This window comes from Balaenoptera musculus, chromosome 20 (genome assembly GCF_009873245.2).
Source record: "Balaenoptera musculus isolate JJ_BM4_2016_0621 chromosome 20, mBalMus1.pri.v3, whole genome shotgun sequence".
Taxonomy (NCBI): domain Eukaryota; kingdom Metazoa; phylum Chordata; class Mammalia; order Artiodactyla; family Balaenopteridae; genus Balaenoptera; species Balaenoptera musculus.
Window position 1 is genome coordinate 5,127,359 of NC_045804.1, and position 16,135 is coordinate 5,143,493.

The following is a 16,135-nucleotide window of genomic DNA, read 5'->3' on the forward strand; positions in this document are numbered from 1 at the left end:
CCAGATCCCACAGAGCTGGGAATGGCAGGGGGGCAGAGAGGGTGAGGGAGTGAGCGAGGAGAATGGGCGTGAGAGCCAGGTCAGCAAGAGGTACGCCTAGGAGAGTAAGACAATAAATAATGGCCAGGGCTTGTCTAGCGCTTCCCGTGCACCAGGTGTTCTTCTAAGTACTTTCTGTTTTTAGCGCCTTATTTATATCAAAGAACACTGAAGAGGTGCTCACGGAGAGGGAAGAGGATGGATCTGAGAGCACGTGGGGAGGGATACTGAGAGAGAGGTTGAAGGAAATAGAGGGAGGGTGCAGAGATGGAGGAGTTCACGCAACAAGGGAACATGTTTCACGTCTGGACAGGGCCAGGCAGAGGAACAAATGTTGCTGGAATGTTCAAAGGGGACAGCATCCCAACTCCATTTCTAGCCAGATGATTTCCTCGCTTCCTCAGAACCGTGTGCAGGTACACACAGGTACAGGTGTGCTTGCAGAAGCCTCGGTCCCTCTGTTCCAGCAGGCGGCCGCGCCTGCCTGTGTGTGTGCGTGCGTGCACACGTGCGCCTGCGGGGGCTATGGTAACCTGGAATAACAGAGCACGGGATGCCGTGGCGCTTCCTACCCGCCCTGCAGCAACCCCACCTCCACCCCAGCGTGGCTCCAGCCCCGAGGCTGTCCCCAAACCTGACAGGAGCCCCCTCTGTGGAAAGTTCCTCAGAGACTGAAGGTCTGGGATGCCAAAATTCCTATCAAAAAGCCAGGCATGGAGAGCTATGAGGACACTGCTTTCCTAAAGTATCTGAAAATCAATTCAGCTTTTGCAGAATCTCAGAATTCTGGAGCTGGAATGAACCTCAGGAATCTGGTCACAAATGGGAAGGGGATGGATGACCCTGGTGACACTTGTTTAAAATGCAGATTCCCAGGCCCTGTCCTAGACCCACCCAATGAGCAGGGGTGGGAAGAGGGAATCTAGGAATTTGCATTTGGTAAACTCTACAGGTGATTTTTTTTTAAACTTTATTGAAGTATAGCTGATTTACAATGTTGTGTTAATTTCTGCTCTTACAGCAAAGTAACTCAGTTGTACATGTATGTACATTCTTTTTTGTATTCTTTTCTACTACGGTTTATCCCAGGACACTGAATATAGTTCCCTGTGCTCTACAGTAAGACCTGTTGTTTATCCATTCTCTATATACTAGTTTGCACCTGCTAGTCCCAAACTCCCACTCCTTCCCCTGGCAACCACAAGTCTGTTCTCTATATCTGTGAATCTGTTTCTGTTTCGTAGATATGTTCACTTGTGTCGTATTTTAGATTCCACATGTAAGCGATATCATATGATATTTGTCTTTCTCTGGCTTATTTCACTTAGTATGATAATCTCTAGGTCCATCCATGCTGCTGCAAATGGTATGATTTCATTCTTTTTTATGGCTGAGTAGTATTCCACTGTGTGTGTGTATATATCTTCTTTATCCATTCATCTATCGATGGACATTTAGGTTGCTTCCATGTCTTGGCTGTTGTAAATAGTGCTTCTACAAACACTGGGGTGCATGTATCCTTTCAAATTAGAGTTTTGTCTGGGTATATGCCCAGGAGTGGGCTACAGGTGGTTTTTTAACGCACATTCAAATGCAAGAAGTCTTGGTGCAAATCATGACCCACCTTCCAGCAGAGCAGCACTGACTAATCTGAGACACACGCTGTTCATTCAGTTCTTGAACATCTCTAAGGCTGCACAGTTGTCAGCATTCAGAAAGTCTTTCCCAACTTTCTTTTTTTTATATCTAACCTGTATATTCTTCTTGAGCATGAACAAAGCGCTGGGTGAGCTCATTACATATCACCTTATTTAATATTCGTGACACGCCTCTGAGTTACATACAGGATGGAGGCAGTAAGAGAAGGAGAAGAGAACAAGAACAAGGGAGGTCACAGGAACAGGGGAAGAGAAGAGAAGACATTCCCTAGTCTCCTGGCTTTGGGGAAGCAACAAGCTGACTTCTTGGTGTGTCCCTGTCACTTTTACAACCTGAGTATGTCGAGCGGCATCAAAATTCAGAACTGTCACATTTGGAAAAAACAAATTCTACTTTTGTTTTGCCAGACTCCCTTGCAGCTAGGATTGGCCATATTACGTATTTCTGACCAATGAGATGTTCCAGGAAGTCTGCTGAGTTGCAAACATTTGCTGTGTGTCAGTGGCTGCTTATATTATATTGTTCTGAGGTACACTGAAGAGGCAAAGGAACTGGAAGCACTGGTTTCCTCCAAAGGCAGAGTGTCAGGTGGGGTGGGGACAGCAGATACCTTGAAGGTCTGCACCAGGGGCTGCTACAGCACCCAGACCCCCAGAACATCCCCACACTGTGCAGTCACTTTCAGCCCCAACCCAACAGGAGCCTGAGGATTTAGTTGCCAGAGAAACTGAACAAGACAGAGTCCAGACATGGGCACTTCCGAGGGCAGGGGCAAAGCAGGGAGCAAAGACGGGGATATTGAAGGAATGTCCACCTGCCCCTTCACCAAGTCAGGTCTCCAAACGTTACTGCTCAACTTACATCCCCCTGACAAGACACATCTGGGCTCCTCTCTGGTAAAATTAATCATCCCAAGAGAAAAGACCCAACAATAATGATATTTGAGGGCCCTCAATGAAAAGTCTAGTTTTTCCCCAAATGCCTTCCATGGGGCTGACTAGCTTTCACATCCCATCCAATCTCACTCCTACATACAGAGCTTTCAATGAGACAAGCATCACCAGACATTGGGGGAAAGTTCCAAGTAGGACAGACCGAGACCAAAACAACAAAATGAGGTAGGGGTTAGGGGGAGAAGAAAGAAACCCGGGGGAGATGGAGGCAATGCAGGGAGCAGAAGAAAACAGAAACATAACAAAACCCACTAACTCCTTTCGTTATTATCCTTGGAGAGACAGAAGAAAGTACTGCATCCCAGAAATAAGAACAAGAGACCCCAAGAAGAATTATTATGGCAATTTGAGCCCTTGGAAATTAAAAATGTGACAGCAGAAATTGAAGAGAGAAAATCAGCAGTAGAATTGGAATACAGTGTTAAGAGAACCAAGAGACAGAAAAAGACCGGGTAAATCCAGAGGAATAAGAATGAGGCTCAAGCCAGGGGTGCCAAGACCCAACAAAGAAAAATTCCAAGAGAGAAACAGAAAAAAATTAGGGGGAGAAAACTGGGAAATAAATAATATAAGAAAATGGACATGAGTTTCCAGGTTGTAAGGGGGTATCAAGGGCCCAGGACAAAGAATGAAAACAGACCCACACCAATATCCTGTATCGTAAAATTTCAGCTCATTAGGAATAAAAAGAAGACCTTCAAAGGAGGGAGGTAGGAGGGGAAGAAAGGAGACAGAGACAGAGATCTCCCGTACAAAGGACCAGGAATCCAAATAGCATCAAACTATTCAACAGCAACACAGGAGAGAAGGTCATGGTGTCTCGGCAGAGGGGAGGGGGAGAAATCATTTTCTTGCCTCTTCCATCTTCTAGAGGCCACCTGTATTCCTTGGCTCATGGCCCCTTCCATCTTCAAAGCCTGCAATGACCAGTCCGTCCTTCTTACATCACATCACTCTGCCTGCCCTCCCCTCCTCCCTCTTCAGCTTATGAGGACCCGTGTGACTACACTGGACCCACAATCCAATGGAGAGGATCCAGAAGGATCTCCCCATCTCAAGATCAGCAGATCAGCAACCTTAATTCCATCTGCAACCTGGATTCACCCTAGCCTGTAACAGAAGATAGTCACAGGTTCTGGGGCTTAGGATGTAGACAGCTCTGTCTACCAAAAGGGGCATATTGCAGCTTTGTACAAAATCCAGGTCATTTTATTTAGGAAAAAGGGGAGAGGGGATGTAAGGCAGGCACACGCGAAGGATCACAGAGCAGAAAAGGTAAGAGGAGGCAGGGCCCCCCATGGCACCACGGAGCCACTGCTCCAATCCCAGACTGGACCTCTATCACATTTTAAATTACGAGAGAGAAACATACCCTCGTTTGGTGAAGCTTCCGTAGGGAGACTTTTGTTGAATGAAGCTCAATCTAAAGCTAAGGGAACTGTCACTTTCCAAGGTAAGAAGTCGACAGATAATGTCTAAAACCAAAACAGGGAGCGATGCGAAGACAAGCATGGTGTTGGGAAATATTAGGAGGTAAACAGCCAAAGAAACATCTACAGGGGAATGGAAAGAGATTCCCAGCTGAGGAAGAGGAGGGGAGAGCATCGCTGCATTTCTTTAAAAATGTCATCACACTGTTTGACTGATTACGCTTCATTTACCTGGTCCTTAATAAAAATAAGATTTTAATTTTAAAAACGATGAAAATGGTTTGGAGCACTATGGCAACAACCCAGAGGTGCAAGGAAAATACCTACCCAGGCTATGTTCCCTGGCTGGGGTGGGTCAGGCTGGAGGAGCCTCCTGGGAGACGGGAAATGGTCCCTGAGGGTGCCAACAGGGAGCACAGCCTCTGCTCAACAGGTAAGGAGGTCCAGTGCCCCCCTCCTCCCCATGCAGCTAAAAAGCGCAAGAGGTCAGGACAGGATCCAAAGTTTCCCATCATCCCTCACAACTTGCTGTTTTTAGGAGCCGCACTGCAAAGAGCGAACTAGGAGAAGAAAAGTCAGGGGCCGGTTTCCAGGGAGAGGAGAGTGACCACGGCCATTCCTCTCTGCACATCTGCTGCTCTAAGCCTGGCCCTGGGGAACAAAGCCAAGATCTTAATCACCCAGTGTCGCTCTGGCACGCTGAGCCTGTGATACACCTGTCTCCACCATCAGGCAAATGAGTGGGTTTGCAGGCAGGGGCCTGCCCCGCCAAACAATGCACCCCTTTGTCCCTGCCCAGAGCTCTCAGGATCCGCAAGGAGGCCAAATCCATCAGCGCCTGTCAGGGCCCTTGATGCACACAATACAAGTTATGAGCCACATTCTCCGGCAAAGCCCCAGGCTTCCAGCAGGCAGCTCGAGCTGACACGCAAAGTGTCAGTCAACCTTCGACAAGCCCGGGGTGGGGACCCGGGTAAGCTGTGGGGCGGGGCGGGGGGGGGGGGTACAGGGCACTATCTCTCAGTCCCAGAAGCCAAGCAGGGCCAGAGAAGGTGTCCCTGGAACTCTGATGCATCCTTTCTAAAAACCAGCCCCGAGCAAGCTGCATTAAGAAAAATCGTCTTCCCGTGTGGGCAGAGGGCTCTCCCAGCTACTCGGGCACAGAGGATGGGCACATGTGCAGGGCACGTCCCCACCCCTGGCTCACGTGGCCAGCAGTTTAAGGTCCCAGAACCCTGCCTGGGAAGGCGGGAGGATGGAAGTATGAATTCCCGAATGAGATTCCCTACAAATGTGACACCAGCCAGAAAGGTGTTTAACTCTGTCCTTTGTAGCCAGAGAGGTGGCAGGCGCTATAGAAGTTTGGGGGTTTTGTGTCCTAAGAGAACCCAGAAGTGGCCTCTGCGGACGCTGCCCAGGTTATGTGTGTATTTTGCGACAAGCTTTGCGAACCATCCCTGGCTGCCCTATTCTGTCCGGCCAGCCCCTCCTTTCCCACTCTCCATCCACGTGACCCCCAGTCACCGCGGCCAGGAATACACAAGCGCTTTCCTTGGGCAAACAACTGTTTCTTCACAGAATCCTAGGTTGGCCCCAGCAGTCAACACAGAGAGCAGGGACGGGAGAGGCGGGTGTGTCCCTCTGGGGTGGGGTCGCTGGCGCCACCTGCCCAGGCCGTGTGTGCGAGTTCAGAGCTACGATTAGCGCCAACTCAGCCACACTCCCCGGACCCCATTCCCCGGGCTTCCCCCACAGGCTTCTTTACAGGAATGAAATGACATAATGAATGAGTTTTGAGAAAAGCACAAATTCCTTTAGCAATACAGGATATCTGAGCTGAATCATACTGGGTCATATTTTATTGTTTTTGACCCAAGGCCACTGCTCAACTTAAAGAGAAGGAGTAAGACATATACAATATTTAAAGTAAATTATATAATGTTCCATTGTGTGTGTCTAAGAAAAAAACCTTTCCTTTTCAAGATACATACGGACCTGTTTATGCATAAAATGACACAATGTCTGAGCTTTTTTTGTTTGTTTGTTTAAAAATAATGAGGAAGGGCTTCCCTGGTGGCGCAGTGGTTGAGAATCTGCCTGCCAATGCAGGGGACACGGGTTCGAGCTCTGGTCCGGGAAGGTCCCACATGCCGCGGAGCAACTAAGCCCGTGCGCCACAACTACTGAGCCTGCACCCTAGAGCCTGCGAGCCACAACTACTGAGCCCGCATGCTGCAACTACTGAAGCCCGTGTGCCTAGAGCCCATGCTCCGCAACAAGAGAAGACACCGCAATGAGAAGCCCGCGCACTGCAACGAAGAGTAGCCCCCGCTCACTCCAACTAGAGACCAAAAGCAGCCAAAAATAAATAAATAAATAAAATAAAAATTATTTTTTTAAAAAAGACAAACAACCAACACCCATACAAAAATAAATAAATAAATAATGAGGAAGACGGAGGTGAAGGGGGCCAAACTGGCCAAGGGGGGGATGGTTGTCGGAACTGGGTGGTGGATACATGGGGTTCAGGACACCCTTCTGTTTACTGGAGTGTAGGTTCAAAATTCTTCATAATAAAAAGGTGAACAAAAACAGACTTCAAAGAGAAAAAAAAATGAGTAAAGAATAAATCTGCCAGTGTAAGAACTTACATAGGCGTTGTAAGGCAACTCATCAGATCTGGCCTTGCTTTTACATTGTAGTGGCTAAAAGAGACGTGGTTTTGGTTTTTTTAACCAGACAGTATAAAGGTGACTAAGTCCCTGCTCATGTCGGACAATGAACCACTCCGCATTTTTGGTAGGACTCCAGAACAGCATCTAGTGACACTGACTCCCAAAATATGTCTGCTGTAGTACAGACTTATGTCACAGAGTAGAGATCGCGGGACTGAAGGCAGTTCCTAAATTCAGGATACACTGTGATCAAAGTTGTAGGGATGGTTTTAAAGAAGACGCCACACATGAGAATAGACTGGTGGTTGCCAAGGGGGCGGGGGTGGGGAGGGATGGACTGGGAGTTTGGGGTTGGCAGATGCAAACTAGTCTATAGAGAATGGATAAACGACAAGGTCCCTACTGCAGAGCACAGGGAAGTATATTCAATGTCCTGTGATAAACCATAATGGAAAAGAGTATGAAAAAGAATGTATATATAGGTATAACTGAATCACTGTGCTATACATCAGAAATTAAGAAAACATTGTAAATCAACTATACGTCAATAAAATAAATTTAAGGAAGGAAGGAAGAAAGGAAGGAAGGGAGGGAGAAAAATAAAGAAGATGTCACAAAGACTTACTGAGTAGAAGGAAGGGCAGATCGGCTAGCTAGCATGAGTGGCAAAAATCACTCTTCATCACCTGGTCCTCCCCAGTAAAGCATCACAAACAGCCTGAAGGACATTGTCATTATTTCTGTAGGATTTTTGTGAGAGCAGCGGTTCCATTTTTAACTGGTACATTGCTCACGCTAATGGTATCTGCCGAATCTTTTCCTCTTGCTGTTTTTGTTCTTAGCGGACTGAGGTGACGATTAGAGAGGTAATATCAAAAATCACCAGTTAATGCCTGAATCATAACACCCTGACATCCGAATGCACAGCTTTCCTTCTCATTGGCAAGATCCTAACATTCTCAACTTATTTAAGCATCTAACACCCTGAGCTGTCTTCATCCCTCTTTACACCTACCAACAAAATCTAAATGAGGAATGGTATTGACCCATGCATGAGACACGGGAAACACAGGAAGTCAGTGACCGAGCAACACAGCATCAGGTGCTGATGGGTCATAACTCCAGGGGCCCAACGGTTGGGACCAGCCTCCCTGACCAGTAAAAGGAGGGAGGAAATGGATGTGCTGAGCTGACAGTGGGAGGAACCTGGGTGTGGCAGAGAAGGGCGTGTTTCCAGGGGAGCCCTGTACCCTACTTGTTTGCTGCACTTTCCCAAACCACAAAGCCCTGCTAGGAGCTCCCCTGCCAAGGCTGATGGCAATCTCCCGTGCTATCTGCATTGTCATCTCTCATGCAGATGCGCAGTCAGCGCTGTGAATGCTAAGGGCGCTCCCTTGGGGAATCTTGCCTTTTCCCAAAGCCAGGTTCTCTGGGCATCCTGGCCTAGAGCCGCACATTTCTCCAGCGGTGGCGATGTTGCCAACTGCATCCCGGTTAACTTCCTTCTCTCCTTTCCTACCTGCCCTTCTCCGCCGGCCCTACCACACCCCTAACCTTAAGATGGGCCTAAACCATGTTCCCCTTTGCGTCCTGGCCCTTCACAACGAATATTCAGGACGACAGAGCCCCTTGAGGAAAAGATCTCACCCGGCTCTCCCTTTAACCCTGATGGCTGTGTCATCCAGCCAGAGGCTGTCACTGTGTCTGGCGCCTGGGTCCCCTGAGTGCTAGGAGAAGTGGCCCTCTGCCTGGTGGGGCTGTGAGGAGGAGGATGGGAAACTGGCATCCGAGTTTTTCTGGTTTGGAAAAAGAGGATTTTACTTTTCAGCACCTGCCAACCTGACAGGTTTGCCAAGAATTTTACATTTGCCAAGAATTCTACATTAAATAAATACACACCTACATCACCTCCTCCCCCCAGGCAGGCATAACCTACTGGGTAAGGAAACAGCTCTTAGGAAGGAGGACCATATGGGTTCATGAACCTTTCTGGTTTCCACAGCATAATCCATTCTCACCTCCGCCAGATGACCTGAAACATCTCCTTTGTGTTCAAGTTTGGGTTCCAAAGCAAGAAAGTTAAGGCTTGATTTTGACCTACAAGATTGTTGTTCTTTTTATCATACAAGTCTATTATACACATTTTGAATGTACAGGTATATATAAAAAAAAATCCTTGGGAACTTCTAGGTCTATACGCTCTTATAGATCTGGTTACTGGACTCTGTTTTGGGGGTACTGTTGTCCTTTCCTTTTGCCTGCAAAGTGTAGCCAATGGCTGAGCCTTAGATAGCCATGGCCATGGAATTCATCGTGTTGGGAGCTGATTTGCAAAAGTTCCTAAATCTAACTAAAGGCAGTGACCAAAATGAAGACATCTCTGCACTTAGTTTGTGCTAGCTTGCTATACAACAGCAGAGAACTAATACAACGACCCTCTCCTACCAAGTGACCAAATATGACCAATGTCTACGTGGAAGAAACCTGCAGATTCACGAACCATTTACTTAAGAGCAGTCTTTTTTCCTTCAACCTGTGTAGGCTTGCAGTACACGAACGCTTTCACGTTCCTTATAATTTCACACGTTCAGTTCAATCAGCATTTTCACTGAAAAAGCAGGAAGGGAGCAGGTTCCTGTTCAAGAAAACCTTTCATGAAGTATAAACCGAAGTACTAACCTTACATCAGTTCATTGTTCTTTTCCATGGGACACCCTCCAGGGTGTGGTAGTGACCAACGTAGTCTGCAGACCCCCGTGCATATTGAACTCTATCCCTAAAAGGCAAAGATCCGAGAAGGGAGTACACCTGTCACACCCTTACCGCACATCTGGAAAGCTGAGACAAAACGGCTAAGTGCCTCTCCTCTCTTCGCACGTTCCCCCACCCCACCGTCCCCGCCACCCTCCCGGCTTGTCCTGTATTTTCATTCTTCCCTGGCACATCCTGGGCTTCTTGGAGGTCATGGCTCCCGCATCAGTGGAGGGAGATGCTAGCCTGGCCTTAATCCCCAGGGCTGGGTCCTCACCAGCTCCAAAGAGCCTAGATCCATACCCCTCGCTGCTGATTGGAGAGAGGCCAGTGAGAGACATTAATTTTACGGCTCGTAGTTTGCCAGAGAATGGGGACTACGTCAGAAAAGATCCCACAGAATTTCCAGTCTGATCTTCTAACTCGGGGGAGGATCATGGGGTGCAGGGATGCTGGGATAAAGGTTCCAAGGTTTACCCTGAACAAAGAATCGTATGTGCCTGTCTTTGGGCCACATAATCCCGTTGCCCTTTGAGCTCATCCATCCACCCACGTCTTCCATGTCTTGGAACAGAAGGCAGTAGCAAGTGCCCTAAGGATGCTGGGGGGCCCTGAGGCTGTGCAGCCCCATCAGAAGCTGCAGACCTCTCAGTGACAGCTCTTGGGGACAGACGGTGGCCATGTAAGGCCCCTCTGCGGTCAAGCCTCTGGCAGGGCCAGGGCACCGTCAAGAAGATGAGAACCAAAAGAGAAGAGGGTTGAATAGGTGCAGGGCCCGAGGTGGGTGCAGGGCCGCTGTTTCCCACAACTCCGGCAGCCCAGGTCCAGCCTCCCTCCTGCGTTCTGCTGGAGGGAGGGCAAGCCGTCCACTCGCCAGGAGGAAGAACTAAACCCGCCTGGAGGAACCTCCCTGCCTAGGAACACGCTGCAGGGCTGAGCTGTGTTCGAAAGATGGTCAAAACGTGAATTCACTACAGAGGAACAGTGAAGTTTCTGCTGACGCTTCGACGAAATCCCCTAGGACTGCAGGCCTCCCCGCCCTGCGGTCAAGCGGAGTAAATTTAAAGCACGCACGGGGACCAGAGGTGCACCTACCTTAAAGCCAGCGAAGCCTGAACTGCAGCGACGCTGGCTCACAGGCGCCCCTCCAAAGCTTTGTGCCTAATTTTGTGTTTTGTACTCGAGTACTGTTTTTCCTCAAATTACACAAACTCCAGATTCCCCCAAACCCGGGTCCATCATCGGAGGGGACAAGCTGGGAGTGACCAGCCGCAGTCGGCAGGAGCCCCGGGAAGCCAGGGGTCCCTTTGGTGGGGTGGACTGGCCTCGCGGTAGCCCAGCGGCGTTACAGGGGATGATGGTTACGTCCCTCCGCAGGCGGACGACGGAAGGAGGCGGTCCCAGGGCGCCGGGAACGCAGCGGGCTGCGTGCGTGCAAAGCCCCGCCCACCCCCGGGCCCGCCCCGCCCCGCCCCGCCCCGCCCCGCCCCGCGGACCCGCCCCCGCCCCCAGCAGGTAAACAGCGCCGCGCCAGGGCCCCCGCGGGAGAGCCTCTGCGCCGCGCCCCGGGAACGCGCGGCCGGGCTGGGAGCGCACCTGCGGGCAGGCCAGTCGAGCCCAGGACAGTAGCCAGGCGGAGATGACCCGAGAGCTGGGGAACCCGCGCCTCTGGAAGACCCTGCCCCAGGGCCGACCCTGGGTGCTGTAAACACAGAAGATCGGTGCCTTTCGTTATGTGTAATCATACCTCAATTTAAAAGGAAAAAAAAGAAGAACAGCCCCTGGGCTCCCATTTAGCCAACTTTCACGGATTCAACCAACTTTTACGGAAGGTGGAGGTGTGCAGGATGTTGCATCAAGAAAGCCCTGAGGAGGAGGGACGGGAAGTCCATTTGGGCATCCTCCGCGCAAAGCAGAAACGACTCTGCCGCTGCCCAGCACCACCTTGGCGAGTAAGACTCCTGGACCTCCCCGGCCTCGCTGTTCAAGTGCGGTTATAATATAGAAGTCAAGGAGGACTCAAGGAGATGACGAGGGCGGGAAGCACCCTGCCTGGCGCACAGTCTAACCAATGGCCTTCTGGTCCCTCCGTCAGCACGGCAGGAGGAGAAGGTCCCCAGAGAAGATCCAGACGCTCATACCTTCCCCCACCTCCCAACGTCCCATACCAGTCCCCTGGGATGAGTCAAGGTGTCCATCAAAGGCGAAGCCTTGAGGGAATGAGATGTTTCTGCCATCAGACAGTCAGGGATCTGAGAGACAAGAGGCAGTCCTGGTAAGTGGCGCCAGCAGCTTTAAAAAAGACAGTTTCCAAGTGACTGAGAGAGGAAAAACTGCTGAGCCTAGTTTACCGATGGCTCTGCTGATATGCTGGCCCCATCTAGAAATGGACTGCTGTGGTGTTAGAGTTCCACTGAGGGTAGCAGGTGAAGAGAAGAACTCCCAGTGGGGAGAATTCTAAGCACCCATTTCTACGTCCGCTTTGCCTGGAAGGAAAGATGATTTGATGCAAGAAGCTACACCAGTTTATGAACTGTGACAAATGGTCTGGCCAAATGGTCAAGCACTGGAAAGAAGCAAGATTAGAGGTCTGGTGACAGAGACGTTTGGGGAGGCAGAGATGGCTGTGCCTCTCAGGAAGGGGCAAGTGTGGAAATAATTGTCCCTCGAGTGAAAGGTCACCCATAGTCTCCACTGTGGAGGAGACTCTTACTAATTAAGTGGCCAAGACTATCTACGAATGACAGTTTCTTTCCCCAGGGACATCGTTGCTTTCTCAACTGATTCAAGAATAAAAGTGGCCATGTTGCCAAAGATGGAACAATGCATGGATTCAACCACTTGGCTGTCCATCATCCATCAGGCCTGGCCAATGAGTGCACATAGCATTGGTGATTGACCCCTGACCCCAGATACTGATGATACTCCAATGGTCCCACACACTGCTTGGTTGCAGACTGATTACTTTGGACCTCTTCCATTACGGAAGAGGCAGGCTCGTATGTCTGGATTTAGAATAGACTTCCTGTCCGTCCTATCACCGTGGCATCCTATAACATTAGTTCTGACCAAGGGATTCACTTTACAGTCAAACAGGGAAGGCAACAGGCAGATATCCTCAGAATTTGATCCCACCATCCAGAAGCAATCATCTTTTTTGAACTGAGACACGAATTATTAAAGATTTGGTTTTATGACTAGCTATGAGATAATATCTAATGAGGTTGAGATACTGTTGGCTAAGATGGGTGTTTGTTCAGAATGAGTATTCAATATGTGGTGTTATTTCTCCCATAGCCAGACTAGGCAAGTCTGGAAGAAGGGAGAGTGGGGATGGTGCCACCCCCATTTTACCAAATGACACTCTCTTCAACGTTGGGTTCCACCTGGTTAAGACTGTTTGAATCCAAGAAAGGAATGCTCCACCACTGGGCGGCTAGCCACTGGGGGAAAAGGGAATTCTTAAGTTTCCATTGCGTGAGGTACTGCTCTGCTATCTAAGCAGGGAGTTTTGTTTGTTTGTTTGTTTTTGTTTTTAAGACAAAATAGAGCAATCAAAGTATATGTAGATGTCGAACAGCAAAAGAGTGAGGCTGTCATAAACATATTTTTTTCTTCTTTTGGCTCTCCACCATCTGAACTCATTCCCCAAATTGGAAAATCCATTATTATGTGAGTCTTAATAAGAGGGCAAGACCGGTTAGTTCCTGGACACAGGATCTAAACTCTGCCAGCTAGATGATCCTGCCCTGCTCAGAACGCTGAATGTGAAGCCAGGACACAGAGAATCAGGGTCACTTTAGAGCTCTTTCCCATGGTGGTGATGGCAGCAGTTTGAGTAATGGTCCAGTTTCGAGGGACCATGGCATCCAAATCAAGCTGTTTTTGAGATGCGATTGGGCCATAGTCCCAGACCTCTAGTTTTCTTGGATCCAACCCATTTTCAAGCCCGATTTTCTATAGATCCCATGAGCTCCCTGATAACCTTCCATTAAATTCTTTGCCTAAGTAAGCTGGAGTTGGATGCTGTTGTCTGCAACCGTGAATCTAGCTAGCCCTTCTCATGTGAGCTCTTTCCTTTGCTTCCCCTGGTGTTGGGTAGGGTAGATATTAGGACTAACTTTAGTTAGCTCTTATATGATCAACCCTGGAAAGAAGCAGCTTTGAGAAGGACTGGACGTAGCACAGGTCATCCACAACAATATCCCCTTTATTGGTATTAATCACAGTTATGAGGTCTTGTCCATCAGAAAGAAGTCTGCATTATGTAGAATGACATACAAAGACATAAAAATACCCATATGCCAACCACCAAACCAACGAATCTCCACCAGTCAAACCTCTGCATGTGTCTTCACTTTTGATCATCAGTGCTCCGGAAGAACGTACATAGATCTAGCGTAGGGTTATAGGGCATTCCCAGAACAGAGTATTCACCCTTGGCAGCAATGAGACATGTAAACGCAGGGCAGGCACTGATAACACAGTGTCTGAATACCTGCCTCCTGGGCTGCCTGCCTTGTCAGCAGAGCCCACTCAAGGTCCCAAAGGCTCCTATAACCAGTGAGGACGGCAGGCCTTAGCTATGTTGGAAGCAGACAAGTTATGTCACCCCTGATGGAGCAGCTGTGTGTATAAGGGAGTAGTCTCGTTCAAGTCATTCTTTAGGGTCATTTTAGAATGATGACTTGACTCAAATTTACTTTAAAAGGGAAATGTAAAAAATACCTCTTCTTTTCCTACCCCTTTTCCTGTCTTATCCTGAGCTCTCTGGCCAAAATCCAGCAAAGCAGCTTAAGAGCTCTGGGTCAGGTTATAAGTTACCGAATAGTCAACAGAGAAGGACCCAGTGCAGATTCCAAATGTCTTTCGTTCACTTAAATGAGCTTAAGTGGCTCCCTCCGTAAGTAAATGAAGGGGTTGAGTTCTAGCAGTTTGCTGGTGTCCCCAAGTCTCTTAGAAAAATGAAGCCTATAAGCTTATCAAAACACATGTCTGGGGGACTTGGAAACCACGGCAAACCGGTTTGCTCTTGGAATCCAGAGAGAGCAGAGGTCTCCGATCAAAGCTCTACCCTGTCCTCTTTTCACAGGGCTCACTGTGTGTTCACAGTTGTCCTAATTCCCTTAACTTCAATAGTGTCAATCTTTGCCTTAAAAAAAGGGAAAGAGAGAAAGACTAGCTGATTTTCTTCCCTTTGTCTGTGTCTCGCCCCATGCAGCCTCTCCCTTGGGGGAGGCAGAAGAAGGCATGTTCCTCCTTGGGCCTTGGGAAGTAGGTTGCTTTGTCCACAATGCTCCTGTTCCAGTCTTGATGGACAGAGGATCAACAGTAAAAGATCGGGAAGGACAGACAAGAGCTGTCCTGGCCATTCTGCTCTGAGTCACTAGGCAAAGATGCTTGGGAGACTTCTCTCTCGGTAGCTTGCTTCTGTAGGTGACCTTGAGGAGTTGCCATTGAGTCCAGTGAGGGAGACCAAAGGTACAAAAGCAGAGACTTCCCTGATCTGTAGGTCCTTGGTTTTCCCACCGAAGAAAGATTCCATGTAGTGGCCAAGCAAAAAATCTGTAGTTCCGTGACTACCTGAAATTCCAAATAAAACCACTATCTCCCTTAAAAGAAAACTAAAAATTGTCATAATCAGAGTCAATCAGGATAATGAGACAAAAAGGAGGGAAAGGAAAAACGTTTTGATGTGAAGAAAGAGGCTGTGGTCCTGAAGAAGCCAATCCCGGCCGTTTCCTCGTGCTGCCTTTCCCGGGGTCCGAGGCACTTCAGCAACTAGCCCAGACCAACATCCAACGACATCATCACCACAAAACCCAGGATGGAGGCCCAGGACGCCAGTTTCCCGTTACCACTAGGAGGGAAGGAAAGGAAGAAAAGGAAGACCTTGATGCACTGCGGGACCGCGTCCAGGCTGAAAGCATCCTCCGCAATGTCCAATTCCAAGAGAAATATGCTACTACTATTAATAATAGTCATAATAATATTGACTTGGGATTAACAGATACACTACTATTTATAAAACAGATAAACAACAAGGACCTACTATATAGCACAGCGAACTATATTCAGTATCTTGTAATAACCTATAATGGAAAAGAATCTGAAAAAGAATATCTATCTATCTATCCATATATATATATATATATATATATATGTATGTATAACTGAATCACTTTCCTGTACACGTGAAACTAACACAACATTGTAAATTAACCATACTTCAATAAATAATAATAATAAGTATCATTTATTGGGGCTTACTATATATATGCCAGGCAAACTGAGTAACTCATGTAATACCAAAGGATAAACACATGAAATCAGTACTATTATTATCCCCATTTTACTGTGGGGAAACTGAGGCATAGAGAAGTAAGTAACTTACTCAAGGTCACCTATCATGGCTCTGCAATCCATGCTTGAATAATAAAAAGCAGCAATGATTTCCTGAAGATATTATGTAATCTGACCTTGAATACTAGCCTCAAAATCATTCTTCTATAAAAACCAAAACGAAACAAAGAGAGGAATCCTCCATCCCCAACACTTGGCCTATAGCTAGACAATGAGAACCTGAATGAATAGCTGTGGTCAACATTTAAGAGTTCACTTCTCCCTC

The 16,135-nt window shown here is 48.2% G+C and overlaps 1 protein-coding gene across 8 annotated transcripts in view; it reads right to left on the bottom strand.

Annotated features, from left to right (window-relative positions):
* Window positions 1-13,699: 13,699 nt before the first annotated feature.
* Window positions 13,700-16,135, bottom strand: part of SLC39A11 (solute carrier family 39 member 11) — a 423,988-nt gene continuing 421,552 nt past the window's right edge. For all 8 annotated transcript variants that reach the window (XM_036835763.1, XM_036835759.1, XM_036835758.1 and 5 more), the window contains one exon: window positions 13,700-15,367. In XM_036835763.1, the coding sequence (XP_036691658.1) occupies window positions 15,289-15,367 (79 nt within the window). In that variant the 3' untranslated portion in view covers window positions 13,700-15,288. The remainder of the gene's footprint in view (window positions 15,368-16,135) is intronic.